Raw genomic sequence first — 24,340 nt, forward strand, 5'->3', positions numbered from 1 at the left:
TTTTTTATGTGGGGTTGTGGTGGATAGAGGAGAACCTCCCACCCCCTCGCACCCCTACCGTCACCACCGCTGGGCACACAGGATGCTTTGAAAATAAAGATGAAATTGAGGCACTTTCTTTTCTTCCACCCACTGGCACACTGTAAAACTGAAATGCACACACAGCCGCCCACGTGTTAAAAACACACATATGCTAATTTCCATTAGCCCTTCTATTGTGTTTTATATGTTAGCAATTAGCTAGTATATTTTTTGTTTTCACGGAATGACACTTTGTTCAACATTTTGGTGTTTCAATATAAAATGTTTGAAGGTTTGGTTGTTACCCTAACATCTATGCTAATTTCTGTTATCCTGCCTATGGTGATTTGCATTGTATGATAGCATTAAGCTAGTAGTTTTTTGTTCATGAATTGTTTGGTAGAACTTTCTCTATATTGCGGAATTTGCAGATTTTCACCAATATGCACGTATGCTCCCCCGATAAACGTCAGTTCACTGTATACGTAAAAAACAATCCTGTAAAAGACCGTCGTGATTATCATAAAAACATGCGAATGCCGTTTAAAGTTTTACAGTTCACGGGGTACATTTGTGCATTAGCTGCTAGCAGCACGTGCTCTAAAAGCTGTAAAGTTTAACGAGCGTCTGGTGAACATGAAAGGCTCAGTGGCTCGTCCGATAAGAAGCAGGTGTGCAGGGCCGTAATGAGGGGGCCCGGCGGGCGAGCGGGCATAGCGCCCCATGTGCCACGCACGTAAATGAATGTTAACATCAGACAATAGCTGCGGCGGCTACCTCAATTTGCTACGTGAAGGAAAACTTCTTACGAGCCGATAAAAACGGGTTTAAGAAGATGAAGCCGCAAAGAGCAGGCAGCCAATGACGTACAAGAGTTACGGACTACTGCAAATCTTGCCACATCATCATATCGTAAATCTCAATATTATCTTTTTAATTGTTACTTCTTCCCATCTGGTAACCGAAAAAACTGAATAATTCTAAACAAAACACAACATACAGCTCACCAAATCTAATTGTAATCCAACATAAAATCTTAGAATTTCATATATCGTCACTTCCTCATCTCATATCATGTCATCAAATTTCATCTCATCTCTTCTCATAACAAGACATGGAAAGCAGAGATTCCAAATATGGTTGCGCAGGAAATGAGGCAAACTGCAGTGGGCGGGGCCACTCATTTATTCAAAAAGAAAATAAAGTTGGCGGATTACAAAGCTTGTGGTGATATATTAAAAATGTTCTATGTACAAACAAACAAAAAATGTGTGGACAATGTAACATAAATCAGGAAATAATCTAAATAGTGGAAACACAACAAAAAATGCTGTGTGTTAATTGACAGACAGTCAATTTTAATATGCACTCAGCAACACACGCTCACTGAAGCAAAGCATTCTGGGAGATGGATTTGACTAGTGGTTTCCATGCTTGACATTTAGCACGTAGCTTTGAATGTAAACTAGTTCTTGTGAACCAGTGCCATCTCAAAATTGCAGTTGAAAATACAAACAAGTACAAATAACACAAAAGTGTAACAAAACAAAACAGCAAAAAAAAGCAAACAAAAAAGAAAAAAAAAAATCCACGATTGTAACGTTTAGGTTAAATAAATGTTTGAATGTATTTACTGCACAATAACAAAAAAATATGAATCATGGCCACAAAAAGGCTGAAATATCCACTTAGTAAGTGAGCTAGCACCTGTTTAGCTGCTAAGGCTGATGCTACTAAGAATGTATTTATTTATTTATTTATTTATTTATTTTGGTAACAAACTCCAGTAGTTGACTCTTTGAGCTTAAAGTGGATGTTCGCTATCGCTAACAACTTTTGTTTTTGAAAAGGATGGACGTGCGTATGATAACGTCATAAAGATACTTGGTTACACACTAACAAAAAGAAGACAAAAAAGTCAAACTTCGACATATGTTGAATTTGTCATGACCAACAAGCTATCTACGGTCGCCACCAGCTTGAGCTGGCGTGTGCGCTAATTAAGAAACAAGAATTTGTCGTGGCGATCAATCGAGACTCATCGCATCACATTTGTCGTTGCTAACCAGATAGCTGTGAAGCTAGTCACGATCCTGTAATAGTATGTGAGTCAATCAAAGAAAAACAATAGGATAACATTGAAAATGTCGCCGCTAACACACTAGCAATGATGCTAGTTACTAGCGTTACTGTGTACGCTAAGAAATTGGGAAAAGAATAATTTGCTGCTGCTAATACACTAGATGTGAAGCTAACCGCTAGCCAGCGCTGAGAAAGGGGAGTCAGGCTAACAAAATTTGTCTTTGCTAATATACTACACACTAGCCATGGCTAGCGTTTGCGCTATTAAATGGAATTCAAAAGACCAATGAAATGTTAGTGTCATGTTGAATTTGTCGGCTAAATGAATGAGCTTGCGTAAGTTTTGTGACACAAATACACGCCAATTTTTGATTCCGCTCATAAGTTGAACAATTAGAGTTAAGTACGTAAACATACATAAGCTGTACTAGTGTGTGAGAAACTAAAAGAAAAACAATGGGTTAGCGTAATGTTGAATATGTCGCTACTAACACGCTAGCAATGATGCTAGTTACTCGTGTGATTTACTATGTATGCTACGAAATTGGGAAAAAAAATAATTTGCCACTGCTAACACGCGAGATGTGAAGCTAACCGCTAGCCAGCGCTTATAAACTAAGTCAGGCTAACAACGGGTTAGCGTTACACAAAATTTCTCTTTGCCAATATGCTACACGCTATCCACAGCTAGCGTTTGCGCTATTAAATGGAATTAAAAAGAACAATGAAATGTTAGCGTCATGTTGAGTTTGTCAACATTTGCAACACTATTGTGTATTTGTGACACAAATACACACCAATTTTTGATTTAGCTCATAAAGGTTGAACAATCAGATTTGATAAGCACGTAAACATACGTCGTTACGTGTTCTACGTACATCTGACACGCCAAGAACATACAAAGTGGAATGTGTTCCAATAATGTGATACAATAAAAATCAAATACAACTTCAAACTTTGACCCTCCTATGAGCTCCAGTGTGCGTAGAACACAAACAGGAAGTAATACTAACGGACAGGAAGCTACATACACGCACGCACGCAAACACACACAGTGCTTTCTTTACGAGAAGAAGAACCACAGGGATGAGAAGGTGGCTTTTGAAGGCCAAAAGGCAATAAAATAAAATAAAAAGTGATTTAAAAAAGTTTTGTTGAAATTAAAGTGGAACAAGTTTGAAATGTTTGTCCCCAGACTTTTGTTTCCACTCATCTCCTCTTGCCTTGAGGGAGGTCCTCCTGGTCCTGGTCCTGGTCCTGGTCACTGGTCACTGGTTGACATGGGGCCTGAGGGCCTGGTAGAGTCCCTCAAAGGAGGGTCTGTCTGGGATGTCCCGCCTCCAGCAACACATCATAAGCTCAAAGAGGGAGGGGGGGCAGAGCGGAGGAGCGTACAGGAACACCTGTCGTGAGCGGGTTTAGGTCAGACATGCCGATCTATTCAATCGTGTGTGACTGATCTTGTCTGCCTATGAAGTGACATGGAGTAGTGATGTAACCCATTGTATGCGATTGCTCTTGCCTGTTTGTGGGGTTTTATTTACTTCCATCCATCCATCCATTACATAGCAATTTAAATTGTCAATCAATTATATCATGTGTGATTGCTTTTGCCTTACTGCTCTATTTCAACTTTTGCAAATGCTCTCAACTACCTGCGAACTGCCTGTCTGTAGGATTTTTACTTTCCTGATGTATTTGCTAATGTGAGATTGTCCTCGCCTGTGCTGAGAATATCCTTTCATCTGTTAAAACTGTGTGTGATGGCACTTGCCTTACTGATCTATTCTATCTAGTGTGACTGCACTTGCCTGTCTGTGAAATTTAAATCGTTAATCTATTCCACCATGTGCATTTGCTATTGTCTTGTCAGTGTGTTGGATTTACATGACTGATCTATTCCATCATGTGCGATTGGTCTGGCCTGTCTGTGAGGGGGGTTTCAGAGTGTTGATCTACGGTGCGGGGTGCGATTGCTCTGACCTGTCTGCCCTGGTTCCTGAAGAACTCTCCAGTGTTGGCTATGACCTGTTGGTCCGTCAGCAGGCTGTAAGGTTGCTCTTTGCACAACGTGAAGATCTCCCACAAGGTCACCCCGAACGCCCACACGTCGCTGGAGGTCGTGAACTTGCCCTAGGTCACGGTCACAAGAGGATCACAGGGTCATTTTTTTTTTTTTTTTTGTCTGTCTGTGTGTTTGAGACCGACATCATTTGACGAGGCACTCACCAGCAGGATGCTCTCCCAGGCCATCCAGCGTATGGGCAGCACGGCGCGGCCTTGGATGCGGTAGTAGTCACTGCTGTAGAGGTTCCGACTCATCCCGAAGTCGGCGATCTTGATGGTGAGGCGGCGGTCCAGCAGGCAGTTCCTGGTGGCCAGGTCGCGGTGCACGAAGTTCAGCGAGGCCAAGTACCGCATGCCCGACGAGATCTGCACCGACATGTGCAGCAGGTCTGCCATGCTGCCCGAGGGAACCAGGCGGAGGGAAAAGTGACACGGGTGAGTTGGAAAATGGAGCGCTGGACCAGTTCATTAATTTAAAAAAAAAAAAGAAAAAAAAGTTAAAGTTATCATCTGTATGTAAACTACTTTATGTAATAATTTAATAACAGAATATTTTTTCTTTTCAATCTGTTTTGAAATATTTTAATCATAATTAATGAACCACTTTTTAAAAGAGGGCATATGTCGATGATATAATTTTGTTTTAGATTCATTATTTAAATAAAAATAATTAACCACGTATTTAATAAAGGCATTTCACAATGTGTCTTTATCCATTTATTATTTATACATAATTTCATTGTATTAACTGTCTTTGTTTTTATATATCCGATTTTACTTTATTTTATTTACTTTATTTCGTATTTGTTATTGAAGTGCTGAAGAATGTTGAGTAGTTATAATTCATTACCCAGTTATTTTATTATTTTTAAATATATTTACTTGAATAAAATAATCATCTTAAAACTGCTTCATTTAATTTCATGTGATCACTCAATAAAATATTTTAAATGTATTTTAAAAAATGTATTAATGACTAAATAATAATGAATCAAGTATTTATTTAAAGGTTTATTCAGACCAGAAAAGTTCTTTAGTCCGCTTGGTTGGTCCGGACCAAAAGCGGACTTTATTTTTTTTTTAGTTTGGTGCGGTTCATATTCACACTGTGCTTTTTGCAAGTGGACTATATTGCGTAATCACGTCGACCCACATGACGATCCGTGCTCCCATTGGACAAAAATAACGAGGGCTGTACGCGTACGAAACCCGGAAATAGCGGAAAACATGAAATTCCAACGTGCTGCATTACTGCTCTGCATATTTGTGGGGTTATTAGATGCAAGCTCATTCAACGGAGGTTCTGCCACGCTGTTGCTAATTTTGGAACGCGTCGTCGATTGCGTGTAGTAAACGGAGGATCAGTTGCGCTCCGCTTACCCCGTCCCCACCACAACATGCTGACAGCAAAGTGGCTAAACAGAATACGGATGACTATGAATGAATTTAGCACAATATTCATTACCAGGCAAAATTTTCCCCCTGCGATACTTGACTACGAAGGCTGGTTAAGCCCAAAAAGGCGCATATGTCCAGCATTTGGAGCGGATCAGCCGTGGTTTGTATTCAGACTGCAAAGCGAACCGCACCGAGTGGGTTTGGAAGCGGACCGAGACCACCTCGAAAGATGGGTCTCGGTCCGCTTGTTTGGTCCGCAGCAGGATTAGTTTGTGTGTTCAGACCTGCACAAAAGGTCTGCACCAGCGTGGGAAACGAACTCTGGTCCGTTCAAAGCAGACCAAACAGTGCAGGTCTGAATACACCCTAAATCTGTTACATGTATGATTAAAATTGTTTATTTTAATAAAAACTAAATCATCCTCCTTACTTAATATATCATGAAAGAAATTAATTAGAAGTAATTAACCAACTTTTAAATAAAAATTAGGTTTATTTCAACAATAAAATAATGCATTCATAACCAGAGTCGGCAAAACATCAAAAAAGCGGCCAATTGGATGCAGCGCTAGCGCGGGGGCTCACCTGACGGAGGGGATGTTGTTGGCGTGCGTGAGCGTGCTCTCCATCTCGCGCTGCGACAGGAACATGTTGAGGTCTCCATTCTCCATGTACTCTGTCACCATGCACAGCGGGTCCGACGTCACGCACACGCACAGCAGTCGGATGATGTTGGCGTCGTTCAGCCGCGACATGATCTTGATCTCCTTCAGGAAGTCGTTCCTAAAAAAAAAAAAATAGTCACCGTTGACCACAAATATAGTTACCTTTGGTTATCTCTCTATTAGGGATGTAACAATATCCAAACATCCCGATACGATTGTATCACAATACGATAATTATCACGATATTGTGGGGAGGTTGGCGATACTAAAAGGTCACAATATTGTAAAAAAAAAAATATATATATATATATAAATAATCGCAATTTGTTTTTTTCTAGTATGAGCTCTTTTTTTTTTTTTAATTACAATATTTTGACCTTTTTATATCGCCAACCTCCCCACAATTTTTATTTTTAGTGTGATAATTATCATATGGTGACCTTCATATCGTGAGGTTTGGATATCGTTATATCCCTAATTTTAAACAGAGAAGGGCCAAAACATGGCGTGTGAAAATTAAACTGCACTAAAAAAAAAAAAAGCCACCAGTGGGTGCTATTACTGCACAAATGGAAATCAACCCAACTTTAATAGATGTTCTGATTTTGATATCGTGACATGACGACGACAATACATTGTGGCAGTTTTAATATCGCAATATCACGATATTGCTGTTATCGTTACAACCCAATGAGCTTTTTTTTTTTTTTTTTTTTAGCAATAGTTTGACATTTTTGTATCACCAACCTCCACACAATATTGTGATAATTATCATATTGTGACCTTCATATCGTGGTGTTTGGATATCGTTACATCCCTAATTTTAAACATAGAAGGGCCAAAACATGCCTTGTGAAAATTAAACTGCACTTAAAAAAAAACTAGCCACCAGAGGTTGCTAGAACCGCATAAATGGAAATCAACCTGACTTTCTTAACAGATGTGCTGCTTTTAATATTGTGACATGACGACGATGATATATTGTGGCATTTTTAATATCGCGATGTCACGATATTGCCAGTGACATATAGTGACAGGGGTCAATGATTATATGCTCACCTGAATTAGTTCATTAAAAAAAAGTTCAGGTAAACATAATACAAAACATATATATTGTGGCATTTTTAATATCGCGATGTCACGATATTGCCAGTGACATATAGTGACAGGGGTCAATGATTATATGCTCACCTGAATTAGTTCATTAAAAAAAAGTTCAGGTAAACATAATACAAAACAAACATTTAACAAACACCTTTTTGTATATTAAATGCAAATGTATTGTAAAAAAAGTTAAATGCAAATTCAACAAAATGTTCCCGCCATTGTACCTGGCCTGGCTGGTGGCGTCTGCCCGCAGCTGCTTGACTGCCACCAAAGTGGCGTTTCTGTCCCGCCCGGCCGCGCCTCCTTCCTCATCCTCCTCCTCCTCCTCCTCCTCGCCGAGGAAGGCGGCCAGTCCCTGGGCCTCGCACAGGTGCACCTCGCCAAACTGGCCCTCGCCGAGCTTCTCGCGGAAGCGCAGCCGCTGGCGTGGGAACTCCGAGGCGGAGATGTCCTTGCGCGTCAGCGAGTCGACGGTGAGGGCGGGGACGGCGTACATGTTGCTGCCCGTCACGCCCTGCAGGCGCACGATGTCCGTCTCGGCGTAGTGCGGCGCGTTGCTATGGAAACACTGGTGCGGCGTGCACTGAGTCACGTCGGGCTCGGCGTAGCCGCCACCGCACGCTGCCGCCGCAAAAAGAAAGAAAGAAAGAAAAAAAACATCGGTGGTGGCGTTAATATTGGGAATTGAAAGCAAACATCGGCGCTTCTTGCTCAAATGTGTCACCTTTGCGTGCGGCAGGCTGAGGTCATGTGACAGGAAGTCAGCGTTAGGAGACTGGAGAGGAAAAGATGGGAAAAGAAGAAGAAGAGGAAGACGAAGAAGGCTGTGTTCGGAATTATTCACTCATTCCCAACTGCACTATGCTAACTTTAGCATCTGTGCTAATTTCCATTAGCCTGTCTGTGGTGTTTTGTATTATAGTTTAGCATTAAGCTATTGGATGTTTGGTAGAATCTTTTGATGTTTAAATCAAACAATTTGGAATTATGTTTTGTTTTAATGTGCTAGGTTTTATAGTAAAATTCAACTGGGCAAGAAGCACGCATGTTTTGCTTTTTCACAGGAGATATGAAAAGTCTACACACCCCAGTCCAAATTTTTTTTGTGATAGAAACAAATTACACCAGGATACATTTAAAAACTTAGTTTCGCCATTAAGGTGACATTAAATTTTTTAATATTTTACAGAGAATAAGGACAAATAAACATCTGACTTGAGGTGGTTGCACAAGTGTGCACACCCTCTTATAACAGGGCTATGTATGTGGCTGTGTTCAGGATTACCAATTTCTTTTCTTCAATTTCCACCATTTAAAGTGCATCTGATCAACTCCAAATACAGTTCAGATGTCCGCTCATTTTGTCATGTCTTGCTTTTTCTGTATCAGCGCACTTCTTCATGGATACATTGCTTTTTTAGATCCGAAACATGCATTGGACTACAAAATGGCCTAACACCATTGGAGTGATTCCCAACACAGCCGAAAAAAGTCAAGTGAAGCAGCATGTAGCTAACCTGAAGCTTCAGCGCTCTGCGAGAGTTCGGGCAATTTGTTCCGGAGCGTCTCGGGGTTCTGGTACTGAGGATCCAACAGGAAGACTCGCTCGTAGTGCGGATCCGACTGGGCCAGGCCTAGAGGGACACGCGGACATACGTAAGGGGCCGAGATTAGAACTGCTGAACTTTATTAATCAAGGGCACTAGAAATGGATGTCTGCTGTCATAAGTGTAAAAAATAAATTAAAAAAATACTGTGTGGAGGACCAAAACTGCCAAAATTCAAAATAAATAAATAACTAAATAAATACATAAATGACTAAAAGTGAAAATAAAAACGGATATAAAAAAAAATATACGGTAATTCAAAAATTAAATACAAATGTATTTATTTATGTACATATATATTTTTTTGTTCTTTTTCTTTCCATTTATATTTATTCTTTGGATATAATTTTCAAATTATATTTTTTTATATCCATTTTTATTTTCACTTTTAGTCATTTATTTGTTTAGTCATTTATTTTTTATTTTGAATTATAGGTAGTTTTGGTCTTCCCTAATACTGTGGGCGGGGTTTACACAGCAAACAGTTGACAGACACGACCTCCACCACCCCCCAAATTGGCTTACCAGCGCGGGGCGGCACAGGGGGCGTCTGCAGGATGATGGTATCGCTGCAGGATGACAGTCGCACCGTCATCTCCTCGCCCAAGATCCGGCGGGGACCCTGCAGGCGCGGGAACGACCATAAATTATACATAAACTATGATACGCAAGTGTGGCGGCCATATTGAATGTGTCAGATCTGCCTTGCGTACTAATGCAAGTCAATTGACTGAATTTTATTAAGCAACAATCCACAAAGTGCACAGACAGCTATTAATGAATGATGTTTAAAAAATGTAATAGTAAATATTTATTCCACTTCTCTAAACACCATCTTTCCTTATCCAGCTCACCTTTTCCAAAACTTTACACACGTATTGACACCACAGGATGAGGAAGATGATGATGACCAGCAGCAGAATGATGGTCACCAGGCAGCCAATCAGGACAGGCGCATTGCTGTCGTCGGGGGCCGTGCTGGCAGACGGGTCGGAGGCTGGCGGGAGACAGCAAACAAAATGGCGGCTGAGCGGCAAAGACGGCGGGAAGGAAAGGTTTGTAAGGTCATACCTGACATGGACGGGGCCGTGGTGGAATCGCTGACGGATGGCGGAGTCACCGATGTCGATGCGTCTTCTGATGAGTGACAAAGAATGACCACATTGTGTGTGTTTGTGTGTAAATTCACAAATTTTTGTTTCCGTGTGTGTTACCTGACTGGAAAGAAACCTCGCTGAACATCATCCAGGTGTCGGCGAAGGCGAAGCGGCAACGCAGCGCGGTGGCGGCGCGGCGCTCCAGCGGCACCGTCACGTAGCGAGCGCTCGGGTTCCGGTCGTCCAGTACTGTGTGGAACACCACGGGCTCCGCCTCCCACATGGACAAGGGCCGGGGCTTGAACCAGCACGACACAGATGAGAAGATCTTCACGCCGCGTGTGAACATGTTGTTGCTGTGGACCTGGCAGGGAGCACACAGGCGTGGTTTTCAAAGTAAGAGAGGGATGACGCCACACACGGGAAGTATACAACCATATAAAGGAATCGTTTCAAAATAAAAGTGCGCACATGAATCTTTAGGATGTTTTTCAAAATAAAAGTGATACTGCACTAAGGAAGTAGGAAGGTTTTGAAAGTATTGAAAGTTCAAATTAAGAGAAGGCTCCTGCACACAGGCAGTAGTAAACAAGTTTGTAGAACATAAGAGAATGTCTATACACAGAAAGTAAACAATCTGGTTAATGAGGTTTTTCAAAATAAGAGCGATGGTGCACACAAGAAGTAACAATTAAAAATTGTTATTGGGTCCAACAGGAAACACACACAAGCAGGGTTTTCAAAGTAAAAGAAAAACAATGCACATCAGGACATACACAATCAAATAAATGCCTTTTTTCCTTTCTTTTTAATTACATAATAAGAGATATACTGCACACAGGAAGTAGACTAATAGGTGAATGTGAAGGTTTTCAAAATAAGAGCAATGCTTCATACAGGAAGCAGTCAGTCAGGTTGAGTTTTTTCAAAATAAGAGTGCTGCTGGACACGGAATGAGGTTGTAAGGAATACAAGCATAATGCTGCAAAAAGCAAGCAAGGAATTAGATCAGTTTGTTTTTTTTGTGGTCTAAGAGGAAACTTACATAAGCAAGGTTTCCAAAGTAAGAGCATAACAATGCACAACAGGAAGTAGAAAATCAAATAAATGTCTTTTTTCTTTCTTTTTAATTAGATAAGGGATATATTGCACACAGGAAGTAGACTATTAGGTGAATGTGAAGGTTTTCAAAATAAGAGTAATGCTTCATACAGGAAGTAGTCAGTAAGGTGAATGTTTCTCAAAATAAGAGTGCTGCTACACAGGAAAAAGTGTGTGAAGGCATATGGAATGAGGTTGTAAAGAATAAAAGCATCATGCTGCAAAAACCAAGCAAGGAATTAGGTCAAAGAGTTTTTTCCAAGGTACAAGCGTGGTTCTGTCAACTGGGTTAAAGAAGTATTTCAAAATAAGAGCATACCTTCATTGAGGTGAAGTTCCTCTGCCGGTCAAAGACGAAATCCATCTCCACGCTCTGGTCTGCTCCCATGGAGACGTTCCGCCAGCCCAGGTAGTCGTACCCTGGCCACATATGGTACTGACGCGTCAACAGGAAGTCGTCCAGCCCGACCACGCCGTCCGTCAATTGGCCCAGGCCGCCGGACAACTTCCTGTTGGGATGATAGCATGTAGCATATTAGTATTTTTAAATCAAGCATGTTAACATAATAGATAGAAAGTTAGCATTAAGTGTGCTAGCACATTTGCACATTATATTAGCATTGCATTATGCGAGCAAAAAATCAGGAATGTTTTGACCCGCCTCTTCTGGTGGCCGCCGTCGTAGGTGGAGTCATTGAGGACGGCGGTGGGAAGGCCAGCTTGTGTCATCAGCTGCCCCTCGGGAGCAGTGTATGAAATCAGACCATCTGAAGAAGACGTTCGTAAATAAATATCAGCAACCATGAACGGCAAAAACACTCCCATGTGGGCGTGGCCTACCTTCCCAGGGGCAGCCGTACAGCTCCACCCGCATGCAGACAGTGGACAGCTCGGTGAGCGGAATCAAGCGCACCCAGCGCGTCACCGCCGGCGGGTGAAGGTCATTAATGACGGGCTCGTACGCGTTCTTGTTGCCTTGCATTACCTGTACGCGACAAATAAAGACTTCCTGCATCAGGCTCCGCCCACAATCAGGAACGACAGGAAGTGGCAATATCACTTCCTGTGGTGATCATGTGACTCTGGCATGATTGTTTCTTTTTCCTTCCGCGCAATCTATCACACAGTCACACACTTCCTGTTAAGCCTTCGGGCTTACCCACACAAATATTGTTTATTCACACAAAAACACGCGCACACGCCTACCGTGCTTCCCTGGCGGTTCTTCCATGACTTCCATGCGACTCCGTCCCTGCTGTAGTTTAGGCTGTACGCCCGCGCAAACTCGATGCCGTTGCGCGCGTAGCGTCCCTGAGTGGCCACCACCGTCAGGAAGGTCAGACGACGCAAGTCCACCTGAACGCAGGCAAGACTTGTTAACATATTAACGTGAAGCATTTTAGTGTGGGACATAGGGCTGCTCGATTATGGAAAAAAAAAAAAATCATGATTATTATTATTATTATTTTGGCAATAATTGAAAACACGATTGTTCAAAGTATTTATTTTTTGGTACAAAACAAGAAAATGTTTAAGCACTTATAAATATTAAGACCAATTAAACAAAAAAATAGAAACACTATAATTATTTAAGTTCCTTTTGGCCCACCAAATTGAATTTATTTATTTATTTATTTATTTATTTAGGCAAAAACTTGAAGTTCGAGTGCACTAAGCAGTAGGTCGATCATTTATTTATTTTTTTGGTACAAAACAAGAAAATGTTTACACATTTAAAAATATTACGGCCAATTAAAAAAATGGAAACACTATACTTATGTCAGTTCCTTTTGGACCAAACAGAATTCCTAATAATATTTATTTATTTATGTTGGCAAAAACTTAGCAGTAAGAACCATCATTTATTTTTTTGGTAAAAAAGAAAATGTTTAGACGTTAAAAAAAAAAGAAAAAAAAGAAAGAAAAATGGATAAATAAAAATCAAAAATATTAATACAAATAAAAAATTTCAAAAACACTATAATTAAGCAAGATCCTTTTGGACCAAACAGAATTTCTAATAACATATATTTATAATAATATATATTTATTTATTTATTTTAGCAAAAACTTAGCAGTAAGGACCATCATATATTTTTTGGTACAAAAGAAAATGTTTAAATATTAAAGAGAAATAAAAAAAAAAAAATATTTAGACAAATAAAAATATTTAGACAAATAAAAACTTTTGAAACTCTATAATTATGCAAGTTCCTTTTGGACCAAACAGAATTTCTAATATATATTTATAATAATATATATTTAATTATTTATGTTGGCAAAAACTTAGCAGTAAGGACCATCATTTATTTTTTTGGTACAAAATAAAATAAACGTTAAAAAAAAATAAAAAATACAAAAATAAAATAAAAATAGAAAAATATTAAGACACTTTTTTTTTTTTTTTTAAACACTATAATTATGCAAGTTCCTTTTGGATGAAACAAAACGTATTACTTTTTTTAAATTTGAAAATAAGTTGCAATGGTATACATTTTAACAAATAAAAACTTAGTATTAATAATCTTTTCTTTTTTTTTTTTTACGATTATGCTGATTTTGTAATTGTGGAGTGTAATAATTGATATTATAACTGAATTTCAATTAATTGACAGCCCTAATGGGACATGTTAGCATATTAGCAGGTTAGCCTCAAGAATTTTTAGTATACGGCATGCTAGCACATTAGAATTTTAGCATGAAGCATGTTAGCATATTAGCATAAAACATTTTCGTAAGAAGCATGTGGGCATGGGACATGTTAGCATATTAGCACAAATCATGTTAAGTTGCATTCAAGAAAACTGTTTTTTTTTTTTATGTAAAAAATCTAGCTGTGATTAAATGCACAACGTGCAAGTAAGCACCAAAAGGTTATCTTTCTTATTCCCCAGCGCCCTTGAGCACAACACCGGGAGGAAGGCGGGAGAGTCAAACCTGAATGAACTGCGAGTCGGAAGCTTCCAGTTGGCCTTCGGGACACCAGGCACCGTCGCCGTCGTTGCGGTTCAACCTGACACGACCGACAAACGCAACAGCAACTTCAAAACACACTTTCATTTTTTTATTTTGTCATATTTTCCGTTATTCTGACCTGGCGTACTGCGGTCCTGTGGTCTCGTGCCATTGGCTGGAAGCTGTGATGTCATCGTCCTTAATCCGCCCATCCTCCATGCCCAGGGCATAGCGACAGTGTGCTGGAAACACACACCAAGTGTCAATCTCTCACTATTATTTTTTTTTTAATCCCCTCTTTTGCTTTCCTCTCTCCCACCTCTCTTTTTGCCCTCTCCACTGTATCTCTTGCTATCTCCCAGTTCTCTCATTCCCCTCTCATTCTTTCTTTCCCTTATAACTTTCTCGCTCTCCCTTTCTGTCTCCCACCAACTCTCGCTTCCCCCTCTCTCTACCTCGTCATTCTTTCTCCCCCCTCCTTTTTTCTCTGTTTTAATCTCTCTCATTCCTTTCTTTCCCCTGCATCCCTCTCGTTCCCTTTTTCTTCCCCTTCCACATTTTTTTCTCCCCTCCCACTTTCTCTGCATGTCTTTCTTCCCCTTCCTCTCACTCTCATCCCCTCCCTCCCTTTTTGACTTGAAACCTTCATTTTCAGAAAGGCATATCAACTTTGATTTTTATCATTATTTTATTTACTGTCTTTTTGTTGTTTGTATTGTTTGCTGCTTTTTAATGTGTTGGTTTTATTGTTGTTTTCTGCTGTCCCCATTGTAGCATCTTGAGATTGAATTTCAAATGTAAAGTGCTTTACATATAAAATTATCATTATAACTCCCCCACCGCTATCTCTCTCTCCCCACCATCAGCTTCCCACAAATGTTCTCTTCCTCTTTCTTCTTTCACTCTTCCTTTCCAACCTTTTTCCTCCCCTTTCTTCACTCTCTCTCTCAAAGTTGATCTGTCTCCTCCCCCCACCCTCGATGTTGCGTGTACCTGGGTCGACTTGTGCGACGACTGCTGCAGCGTGAAGGAGGAGCAGCAGGAAGAGGTGCATGATGGGCCGCACACCCTACATCTCTGAAAACACACAAACACACTGGTCAGTTGATTAGGAACGCATGAGCAATATGATACAGAAATAAAAATCAGGGTTAGACAAAATATTAGGGTGCTGCTCTGCTTGAAACCACAAGTACCAAAAATATAAGTTTATGGGACTTCGGGTGGAAATGCAGCATGGAGTTCCAGGAAGTAAACAGGAAGTGACCAGAGACAGTCGACAATGATGTTTACAAGAATGTCCTTCGAATGCGTAATATTCACTCCTGTGCAGCACATGTAAACATGGAGAATATTTTGTTTTGTTGCTGTTTAGCAAGCTAGCGGGTTAACATTCATGTCTGCTGCGCCTCCTGGTGGACAACTGAAATGTTTGCTCCGGTTGTCGCATGTCAACAAGCAAAAGTTCCCAGGGCCCATAAACACAACTGGTGATGTGTCACTCCATCGCTCTCTCGCTTACTCTCGCTTTCTCTCCTCTCTCTCTCTCATTAGAGCTATCGTACCATATATTTCTCTTAACCCCACTCGCTCTTATCTTCCCGCTTTCTGATTCTGCTTTCATTCTCTCTCCCTTTCAAATCCTCTCGTCTTCTCTCACTCCTCTCTCATTTTCTTTCAACCAATTTCTTTCTCTCTTGAATCCTTTCTCGTTCTAACCAGCCTCATTCTCTTTCCTTTCCCCTCTCTCGATTACCTTATTCTCTCCATCATATTCATCTCTCGCTCTCTTGCCACTATTTGAACTCCTTCGCTCTCTTCTCTTTCTCCCTCTATTATTCCCACTCTCTTCTTGCCTCCCACTTTCTTTTTTCAACACCCATTTTTTCCACACCCATTCTCCCCTCTTCTCTTTCACCTTCCTCTTTTTCCCCTTTATTCTTTCTCTCTCTTCACTCCCTCTCTCCTACTGCCCGACTTTTACTCTCTCGCAAACGGGAATGTCACCCGTGTTTGTGGGAGTAAAAGACTGATTGACAGGGGAGGAATTTGTTGGTGTTCATCTTGTGTGTGTTTACACACGTGTAGACACTCCACGTGCGCACACATCAACACAGCCCAAGACCGTCGCCCCGGGCGACCGATATGGCGTCAGCGACCATATTGGATTTTATGCAGGAGGAACGTTGCATGGCATGTAGCCACGAACGTGTTGTGTTGTGTTGTGTTTTGTTGGCACGAGAGGAATGAGAGGAGCGCTTGATTTGACATGTCGGCGCACACACACGCGACACAAAAGCAGTTGTTGTAATTTGTATTTTATTTTCTTTTTTTTTAGGTATACTATCTGTAAAAAAAAATAAAAGAGTAGACTCCCTTCTTTTACCAGAAAACAAATAGTTTGTTAGCTTTTTCTAATGTTTAGAAATAAGCAGTAGATCGTGGGTTGGTTTCACCGGAAAAAAAAAAAAAAAAAAAAAAAAAAAAAAAGGTTTCTGACAAAAAGCAGAGAAAACAATTTTTTTTTTGTAAAAAGTTCGGAAAATGGATGGATGGAACCATATTGTTTGTTTTTGTGACACCTCAAAGTATAAAACAATAAACCTGAGACTGAAATAGGCTTTATGGCAAAATAATATACTATTTTTACAGATATACAACTATGAAACACTTTAACAAACAAAACAAAACTTTTTTTATATGGCGAGGAGACCATTCACTCCAAGACGGGTGGATTCCAGTTGATGAATACATTGTCCATAAATGTGAATAAGTATTTTTCTGTACACATTTTATTTCTGCTCCCATTTTTTAAAACAAATATCTGTATTTTCTACTCCTAACATTGTCAAAAGAGGCAGTCCACTTACTTTTTTCAACTCATGGCAATGACAACAAAAAATTCTGTCGAATCTGAAAAAAATGCAGTCTTTTTTTTTTTTTTTTTTTTAAATATAATTGTTCTCGTTATCTAAATACACAATTTTTTTAAGTCATTTCACATAACTTCACAATGATTGCTAAGCTATGGGAATTTTGTTTTGATAGTATAAAAAGACTGAGCTGACGCTAGCTTGCTGTTGTTGTTTTTTTACTATTATTTTCTACAAAAGTAAGCAGAATGAATAATGCATATAATTAACAAAAATATATTTATATTTAAATGTTTTTACTGAAGTACAATTTGGACAGTGGACAGTTTTACCTGGACTCAAGGGGTTGAATCATTACTTGCAACGTAACATTAAGAATACACGATGACAATAAGACATATAATATGCCACTAACATGATAAGACGGACAGACATTTTATTAAAGGGAGACCCAGAGGAAAACAAGCAGCTATCACATTGTGCTACAAGGGAGCACTGAGTTCATGTTGATTACGTCATGTTATCTTACAACCATCAAAATCATGTGGGTGCTACTTCTAAACTAGCTGGAAACTACAAGAAAGAAAAAGAAAGAAAAAAAAGTGTCTTCCTTATAAATCACAGCGGCCATGCTCGTGCACGTAACCCTTCAATCACGCAAGCGCGCCCCCGGGTGTGTACATTCGCCACTCTTGGCCCTCGTGCGTGACATTCAAGGACGCCAACGAGCTCGTCGGTGACGTCATGTAGGCTCACCTATGCCTTTGATGTCGTCACTTTTGTTGTTATATGTGTAAATGTGTGTGATTTTTTTCCTTACCTGTCCGCGCTCGCCTCGCTCTGCTCGACGTGCGCGTACCAAAAACGGCCGCTTGCGTGCGCGTCGTCGTTGATGTATGTGGCAGCTTCCCCAGCGAAGTTTGACAGAGTTTTAGGAAAGTTTTTGCGTTAGGTTTTAGGATAGTTCGCTAAAGTTCAGTTCCAAAGTGTCATGGAGGACAGACGGCTCGAGTGGAGAAGAAAAAAAAAAAAACACTATTACCTCACTTCCTTTTTCCAAGGAAGTGGCGGAAGAAGACGCGCTCTAAAAATTCGAACGATTTTATAAGTTTGAATAAACTTCTTAAAATGTACATAGAAAATAAACGATTTATTCGGTGCTTTGTTAGAGTTTTAATTCGAATCGTTACTTTTTTTTCCAAGTACGAAAAACTTTTACAACTTTTAATGTAAGACTGGCTTTTGGACACCAGGTGGAAGCAGAGCGTTATATTAGGTCACTCAAGAGTCTGGCGTCATCATTGATGATCGTCATGTTTAGTTTTTTAAAAGTCAGTTTTCTGATTAAGTATAATCTATTACGCTATGTGGGTTTATACTTTAGGAAAGTTTGTTAGAGGATCTATTTAGTATTCCCTCATTTATCTCGGGGGATACTTTCAAGAACCCTCCATGACTTACGAAAATCGTCAAACGGGTAACTACTGTATTATTTCATTATGCACTGCTCAAAAAATAAAGCGAACTCTAAAACAACCTATCTAGATCTGTGTGAATCAACTATTTTTTATTTAACAGTTTGCCCTTTACATAGTTTAATGTGCTGACAACAAAATGACACAAAAATCATCAATGGAAATCAAATTTATTTATTTATGTATCGAATTGAATCATAATCCTATTCAACACTGAACTGAATCATTCCACATTCAAATCGAACTGTCTTGAATCTCGTTTTGCATCCCTCACTTAATAAATCTCATTTACTGCCATTCATTATAGGAAATTTTAAAATTTTCAATACTCACGTGATATTACATTTAATAATTATATATAAACCGAATCTACCAAATAACAGAATAGACTCCCTACTTTTTGCCCCGTCCCGTTCTTTTATAATTGACAGTAGAAAAATGTAGGTTTGCCAAAATACAGCCATTTCTCCCCATGGTCTCTGAAACTGTGTTTAATTCGTATAAAATGGGGCAGTGATGTAATCTACCGGTGGTTGGGCATCAGTAAAGTTGTTTCCAAGTTTGATATTTACAGTGGAGCATAATCAGATTCGCCCCCATTTAGCACCACTCTAAAAAATACAATTGACAAGTATACTGGGTCAAAGGCAGTGAATGAGTTAATAAATGATTAAGTATTATTAATAACAGTAAATAATACAAACAATAAATTAACTATACTGCATTGCAAAGGAATCATTCCATCTTCCTAATATTTCTTCAACTCCTACCAGCGACCCTGGAAGACAAACCACCATGCAAAAAAACGGGCACGGTGCAAGTCACGTGACTTTTATTTTTGTCTCTCTCCCCTCATGCTACCCGTCAAGACAAAACAAGTATGAGCAAAGTGCTGTCCTTTTATCATGTGAGGCAGCACATATTTTTAACCGCATGAATGTTGTTATTGAGGAGAGGAGGGTGTGATAACACACGCACAGTTATGTAGCTAGTATCCTTTGAGCATGCTAAGCACTCCTTGTATGGCCTAATACAAACACGGCGGTGTAGCCCCTTCTTGTTTCCTGCCAGGTAGCGAGAGGAACTTTCAACACACATTTCTCCATTAAAAGATTAAGAAAAAAGAAAGAAAGGAGAAAAAGGATTCCTGTGTGCTTGCTCGCCAGGGCGCGCCCAGGGTGCGTTTTATTACTACACCTTTCACACTCAATGACTAAATGTTGAGCAACAGCACACACTGATGCACAAACTTTTTATTTTATTCATTGCCTTCATCATCATCATCATCACTTTCTTTATCACCTACGACCATCTTCATTATCATTTCAATCATCAACAAAATTAACATCATCATAATCGTCATCAACATCATCCATCTTTTAGTTTCATCATCATTACCATGATAACATCATTATCATCGTCGTCATCATCATTATCCTTCTTTATCGCGAGCAATGACCCCCTTTCCAAACAGGAGAGAAGTGGAGGAGGTGAGAGGAGAATCGACACTTTGTATACAGCAGCAATGCTTGTTTTAAAGTGCTTTATAAATATAGTTGAGTAGAGTTGAGTAAACCAGGCCCAAATCTTGATGTTCGAGGATGAGGCACGACAAGAAACAGTTTACACAGTAGGTCTTGTTAAACTAATTGTGAGAACGTAAAAATGTGGACTTGGTTTTAGCTCTGACCCACTGAAAAAAATACTATATTATGAGCATCATCATAATAATCATTTTATTCCTCCATAAAGCGCTACAACAATTATTAATCATTTCCAGTATTGGATTATGTATTGTGTACATAGAATAAAAGTGCAAATATCTCTGGCATCTTATTCCCTGGATTTTATTTTAAACCGATTCAGTATCAGAAATTCAGAATTCAGAGACGCCATGTTCCGGGTCACGTGATCGTGATGAGGTATCCCGTGCATAACTGGAATCCGTCTTCGGTCATTTCAATGAGAACTTGCTGATGTAATGACGTATTTGATACCAAATACTGCGCCAATTCTGTGGATAGTAAAATCCTCAACACGTCCGGTTTCATGTCATTCCGTGTGGGGGTGGGGTGGTGGCCGCTCCTAATGTGGGCTAAAGCGTGCTTAGAACACGACATATAGCTTAGCCTAGCAGAGTGAAAGTGAAAGTCACCTGGATGTTTACCGTCCACTTCGGCTCGCAGGCGGCTGGATCTGCCATTTTTTTCTGGCTTTTGGTTGGAAACAAATCTGTGGCGTGTCCTCTGTGTCTGTACCAAAATGCTTGATAGAGTACTTAACGTAAGAATATTTATAAAAAGTGCCATAAAATCCTAATTGCTCAACATAAATTGGCAATTTTGTCAGGGAAGATTTGATATTAACTATTTCACAGAATAGCTGGTTAGTTTTGTGTTCCTTTAACCAAACTTTCTTCGATGGAAACACTAGTAAAACAAACCTTTCTTTGCCATTTGAACAAGACAGTGTGATGGCGAAAATAAGGCTAAATGGCTTTGTATGAAATAAATCTGAAGTGATTTTAGCCTCTTTATCACATTAATTTCAATGTGTGACATGTCAGTCATGTTTTTTTTGTTGCTCTTATCAATAGTACAAAATAAATGCGTTCTTTTGACACTGAAATGGTTAGCTTGCTATAGAGCTGACGTTAGCATCGCAGGCTAACTATTATGTTACTAAATTACTCAAAGACAAGACATTTTATACATAGCCGACCTGTGTATAAATATCTTAGCAAGCCTGATTGGGGTTTGGTGCCCAGATTGTTTCTTTAGAAGTGGGTAATTAACTGTCTCACGATCTTCTTTGTAATGTGTGGAGGACCTCAATGAAATCATCATCATATTTCTGTTCATAAGTCATGTGGGAAGCACGTTGGCAATGGTTTTGGCGCCGTGGCGGTGTCAACTCTCTGTGACTAAAGCGACAACGAGACATTCCCGGGGAATACCTGACACACTCCACATTCCTCACACGCTCTTCAGATCTTCGGAATTCCAAACACGCATGTTGAAATAATACATACATGGCGCGACACTGACGATACTCGCACAACTATTACCTCATTTATAAATTATCCCTTGAGTTTGCTTTCGCTAACATGTTAGCATGTTTAGGGCAACATTCTTGAAGCTCAAGATTATAAGTCTATCGTGTGTGTTGTGGTTGCTTCTTTTTTTCCCCATTGTTAAATTATGTTAAATTATCATTATGTTGTTCATATTAGCATGGCTGAGATGTTAGCATGTACATTCCAGCCCCACGCTAGTCTGCTGTTGCTTCAATTGGTTGTTGTTGGTATTTGTTAACATGCTAGCATTGTTGCTGCTGCTGTGACAGTTATACAAATAGTTATACTAATTATGCTAATAATTATAGAATTGATTTAGAATTTATTTGTGTCCTATTCACCTAATCTTGTGTGTTTGATAACATGTAGTGAGCATGTTCATTCCACTAGCATGTCCCCTCGTGCCATTTTAACAAACTTTATTTGTTAAATTAGGTTACGGGTGATGTGGTTTCTTTTGTTTTTTATTTCTAGCATGTTAGCATGTTTAGCCCACTAGTGCCATTTTAACAAAGTTCATTTGTTAAATTTAGTTACGGGTGATGTGGTTTCTTGTGTTTTTGTTTTCTAGCATGTTAGCATGTTTTAGCCCACAAGCATGCCCGCTCCCACTATGTCACAAAAAGATTTATTTGAAGGATTATGGGTGATGTTCTCATGTGTTAGCATCTGTTAACATGTTAGCATGTTTATGCAAAGCACACTTGCGTGTCTTCTTCACGCTGTGACACTGAACAAATGAACAATTATATAGACTGCTATTGCATGTGTTCGTTAAAGCTGCAAATGTGTGTTTGCTTCCTGTTTCATTGATGGTGTTATGTCATGTTCTTGGTATGGACAACGTGTTTAACCGTCTAGCCTGCTGGCCTATTTCCTCCAGCTGTGACAATCGTGGCATTTACACAAAAACAATTACCCACTAATTATAAACTGGGTCAATTAAAACTGTAATGTGTGATGTGTTTATTTTTAGCTTCCATGATGTTATCGGAATCTTTACTTTCCAGCAGTCTTTTTTTTTTTTTTTTTTCCTACCTTCCAAACTGGTTTTGGATTTCTTTCTGGTTTCAGGTGTTTGTGGGCCAGTTTGATTTTATTCTTCCTTCTGGCGGTGTTAAATATGTAAAGACTTCACAACGAGACTTCCAGCGTTACCGCAACTTGTTCTGCTCTTATGCAGTCAGGGTACTACCTCCGACTCCTGCGCTTTCCGGGTCTCCCCTGCCTCCTCCTTCCACACTCGTCTTTTCCTGGCTCCCACAACCGGAATGACTCATGCCCCGAGAATGACGGGGAGGAGGAGGAGGAAGTGAGACTTGGCGAGGAGGAAGAATTAACAGAAGACATTTTTGCATAAACCTACCAGTTTCTCATGTAAATACATCCATACATCCATCCATTTTGTGAACCGTAAATTCCTCACAAGGGTAGCAGGGGGTGCTAGAGCCTATCCCAGCCAGCTTCGGGCAGTAGGCGGTGTACACCCTGAACTGGTTGCCAGCCAATTGCAGCATGTAAATACAACATTTTGCAAATAAAAGACTACATTTGTTCATAGATCCACAGTGTATTGTAAAAAACGTTTAGCTTTTGCATTTTAAACAGATTGTTGATAGAAAAGTTACATTAGGCCACACAAAAAAATGCACTTTGCCTTTTAAATGATAAGATTTTTGGTTCGACTAACTAGTTTGTTGTTTTAAAGTGATACTTTCAATTAAAAAAAAAAGAAAAAAGATTTTATTATCACTGCAGTGCCTTGAGTGACCAAATTTCTGAGTTTTTTTTTTTTTTTTTTTTTTTAATAATAAGTCATTGTTGGGCCGAATTTTTGCTTTGACATCTGAGTGAAAAACATGAGATTACAGCACTCTGTAGTGGCAGTGAAACCAACTCAACTCACAGTTTGCCGGATACTAGTAATCAGTTTTTCAAACAAGACACTTCAAGCTTTTTATTACCTCTTCCAATTGAAGTTTACTGTCAAATGAAAGAAATAAACAAAAAATAATTATACGTTGTGTAATGAAAACAGTCACATAAGTTTGCCTTTGCCGTTGGTTAGTATGTTTAGCTTAATGCTAACTAACAATGCAAAACACCATAGACAAGCTAATAAAGAGCATATAACCCTTTAAAGGGGAAGTCAACACCATTTTTTTTTTTTTTTTACAATGATATGTTCTTTGCAGCCCCACTGGTCCAAATATGGTATTCTGGTTAATATTGCGCGAGTGGAATGAGTTAAGCAGCAAAATCCCGCGGTTTTTATCCATCTCAGGGGGAGGCCATTTTGCCACTTTCTGTCAACTGAAGATGACATCACAGTTGCTCAGGGCTCAGCAACGACCAATCACAGCTCAGCTTCAGAAAACAGGTGAGCTGTGATTGGTCGTTGCTGAGCCCTGAGCAACTGTGATGTCATCTTCAGTCGACAGAAAGTGGCAAAATGGCCGCCCCCTGAGATGGATAAAAATGGCTGGATTTTGCCTCATACCACTTCCACAAATGTAATATTAATCAGAATGTCATGTTTAGAATAGTGAGGTCACATATATCATTATTGTCAAGAAATGTTTGAAGTTGACTTTCATGTTATGTAATGGATAATGCGCCATTAAATCTTAATATGTGCTTACAAAAAAAGTCAATGTTAGATAATGAAAATCTTGTGTTTTGCCGTTTATTTTTTCTAAACTGGGCTCGCTTCTTTTCTTTCTTTTGCGCTCATGCCATCAGCAGTACTATGATTCATCACGTGACCCCTGCCAGGTCATCCTGTGATTGGCAGCTGTGTGATGAATCCATCTTTT

General features: G+C 39.5%; 1 protein-coding gene across 2 annotated transcripts; it reads right to left on the reverse strand.

The window, feature by feature from the left end:
• Window positions 1-1,173: 1,173 nt before the first annotated feature.
• Window positions 1,174-17,999, reverse strand: ddr2l (discoidin domain receptor family, member 2, like). Of its 2 annotated transcripts, none has more exons than XM_077521682.1 (18): window positions 17,794-17,999; window positions 15,094-15,177; window positions 14,240-14,342; window positions 14,083-14,158; window positions 12,352-12,501; window positions 11,986-12,130; window positions 11,807-11,912; window positions 11,465-11,654; window positions 10,162-10,408; window positions 10,019-10,084; window positions 9,802-9,944; window positions 9,473-9,569; window positions 8,858-8,974; window positions 7,565-7,961; window positions 6,154-6,351; window positions 4,333-4,567; window positions 4,087-4,236; window positions 1,174-3,506 (listed from the first exon to the last, which is right to left on the reverse strand). In XM_077521682.1, the coding sequence occupies exons 2-18, from the start codon at window positions 15,152-15,154 to the stop codon at window positions 3,372-3,374; spliced, it is 2,616 nt and encodes an 871-aa protein (XP_077377808.1). In that variant the 5' UTR covers window positions 15,155-15,177; window positions 17,794-17,999; the 3' UTR covers window positions 1,174-3,371. The 2 variants fall into 2 exon arrangements, with proteins under 2 accessions (XP_077377808.1, XP_077377809.1); XM_077521683.1 differs by having other exon boundaries at window positions 11,465-11,650; window positions 11,803-11,912.
• Between the last annotated feature and the right edge of the window lie 6,341 nt (window positions 18,000-24,340).

The sequence above is a fragment of the Festucalex cinctus genome, chromosome 5 (genome assembly GCF_051991245.1).
Source record: "Festucalex cinctus isolate MCC-2025b chromosome 5, RoL_Fcin_1.0, whole genome shotgun sequence".
Taxonomy (NCBI): Eukaryota; Metazoa; Chordata; class Actinopteri; order Syngnathiformes; family Syngnathidae; genus Festucalex; species Festucalex cinctus.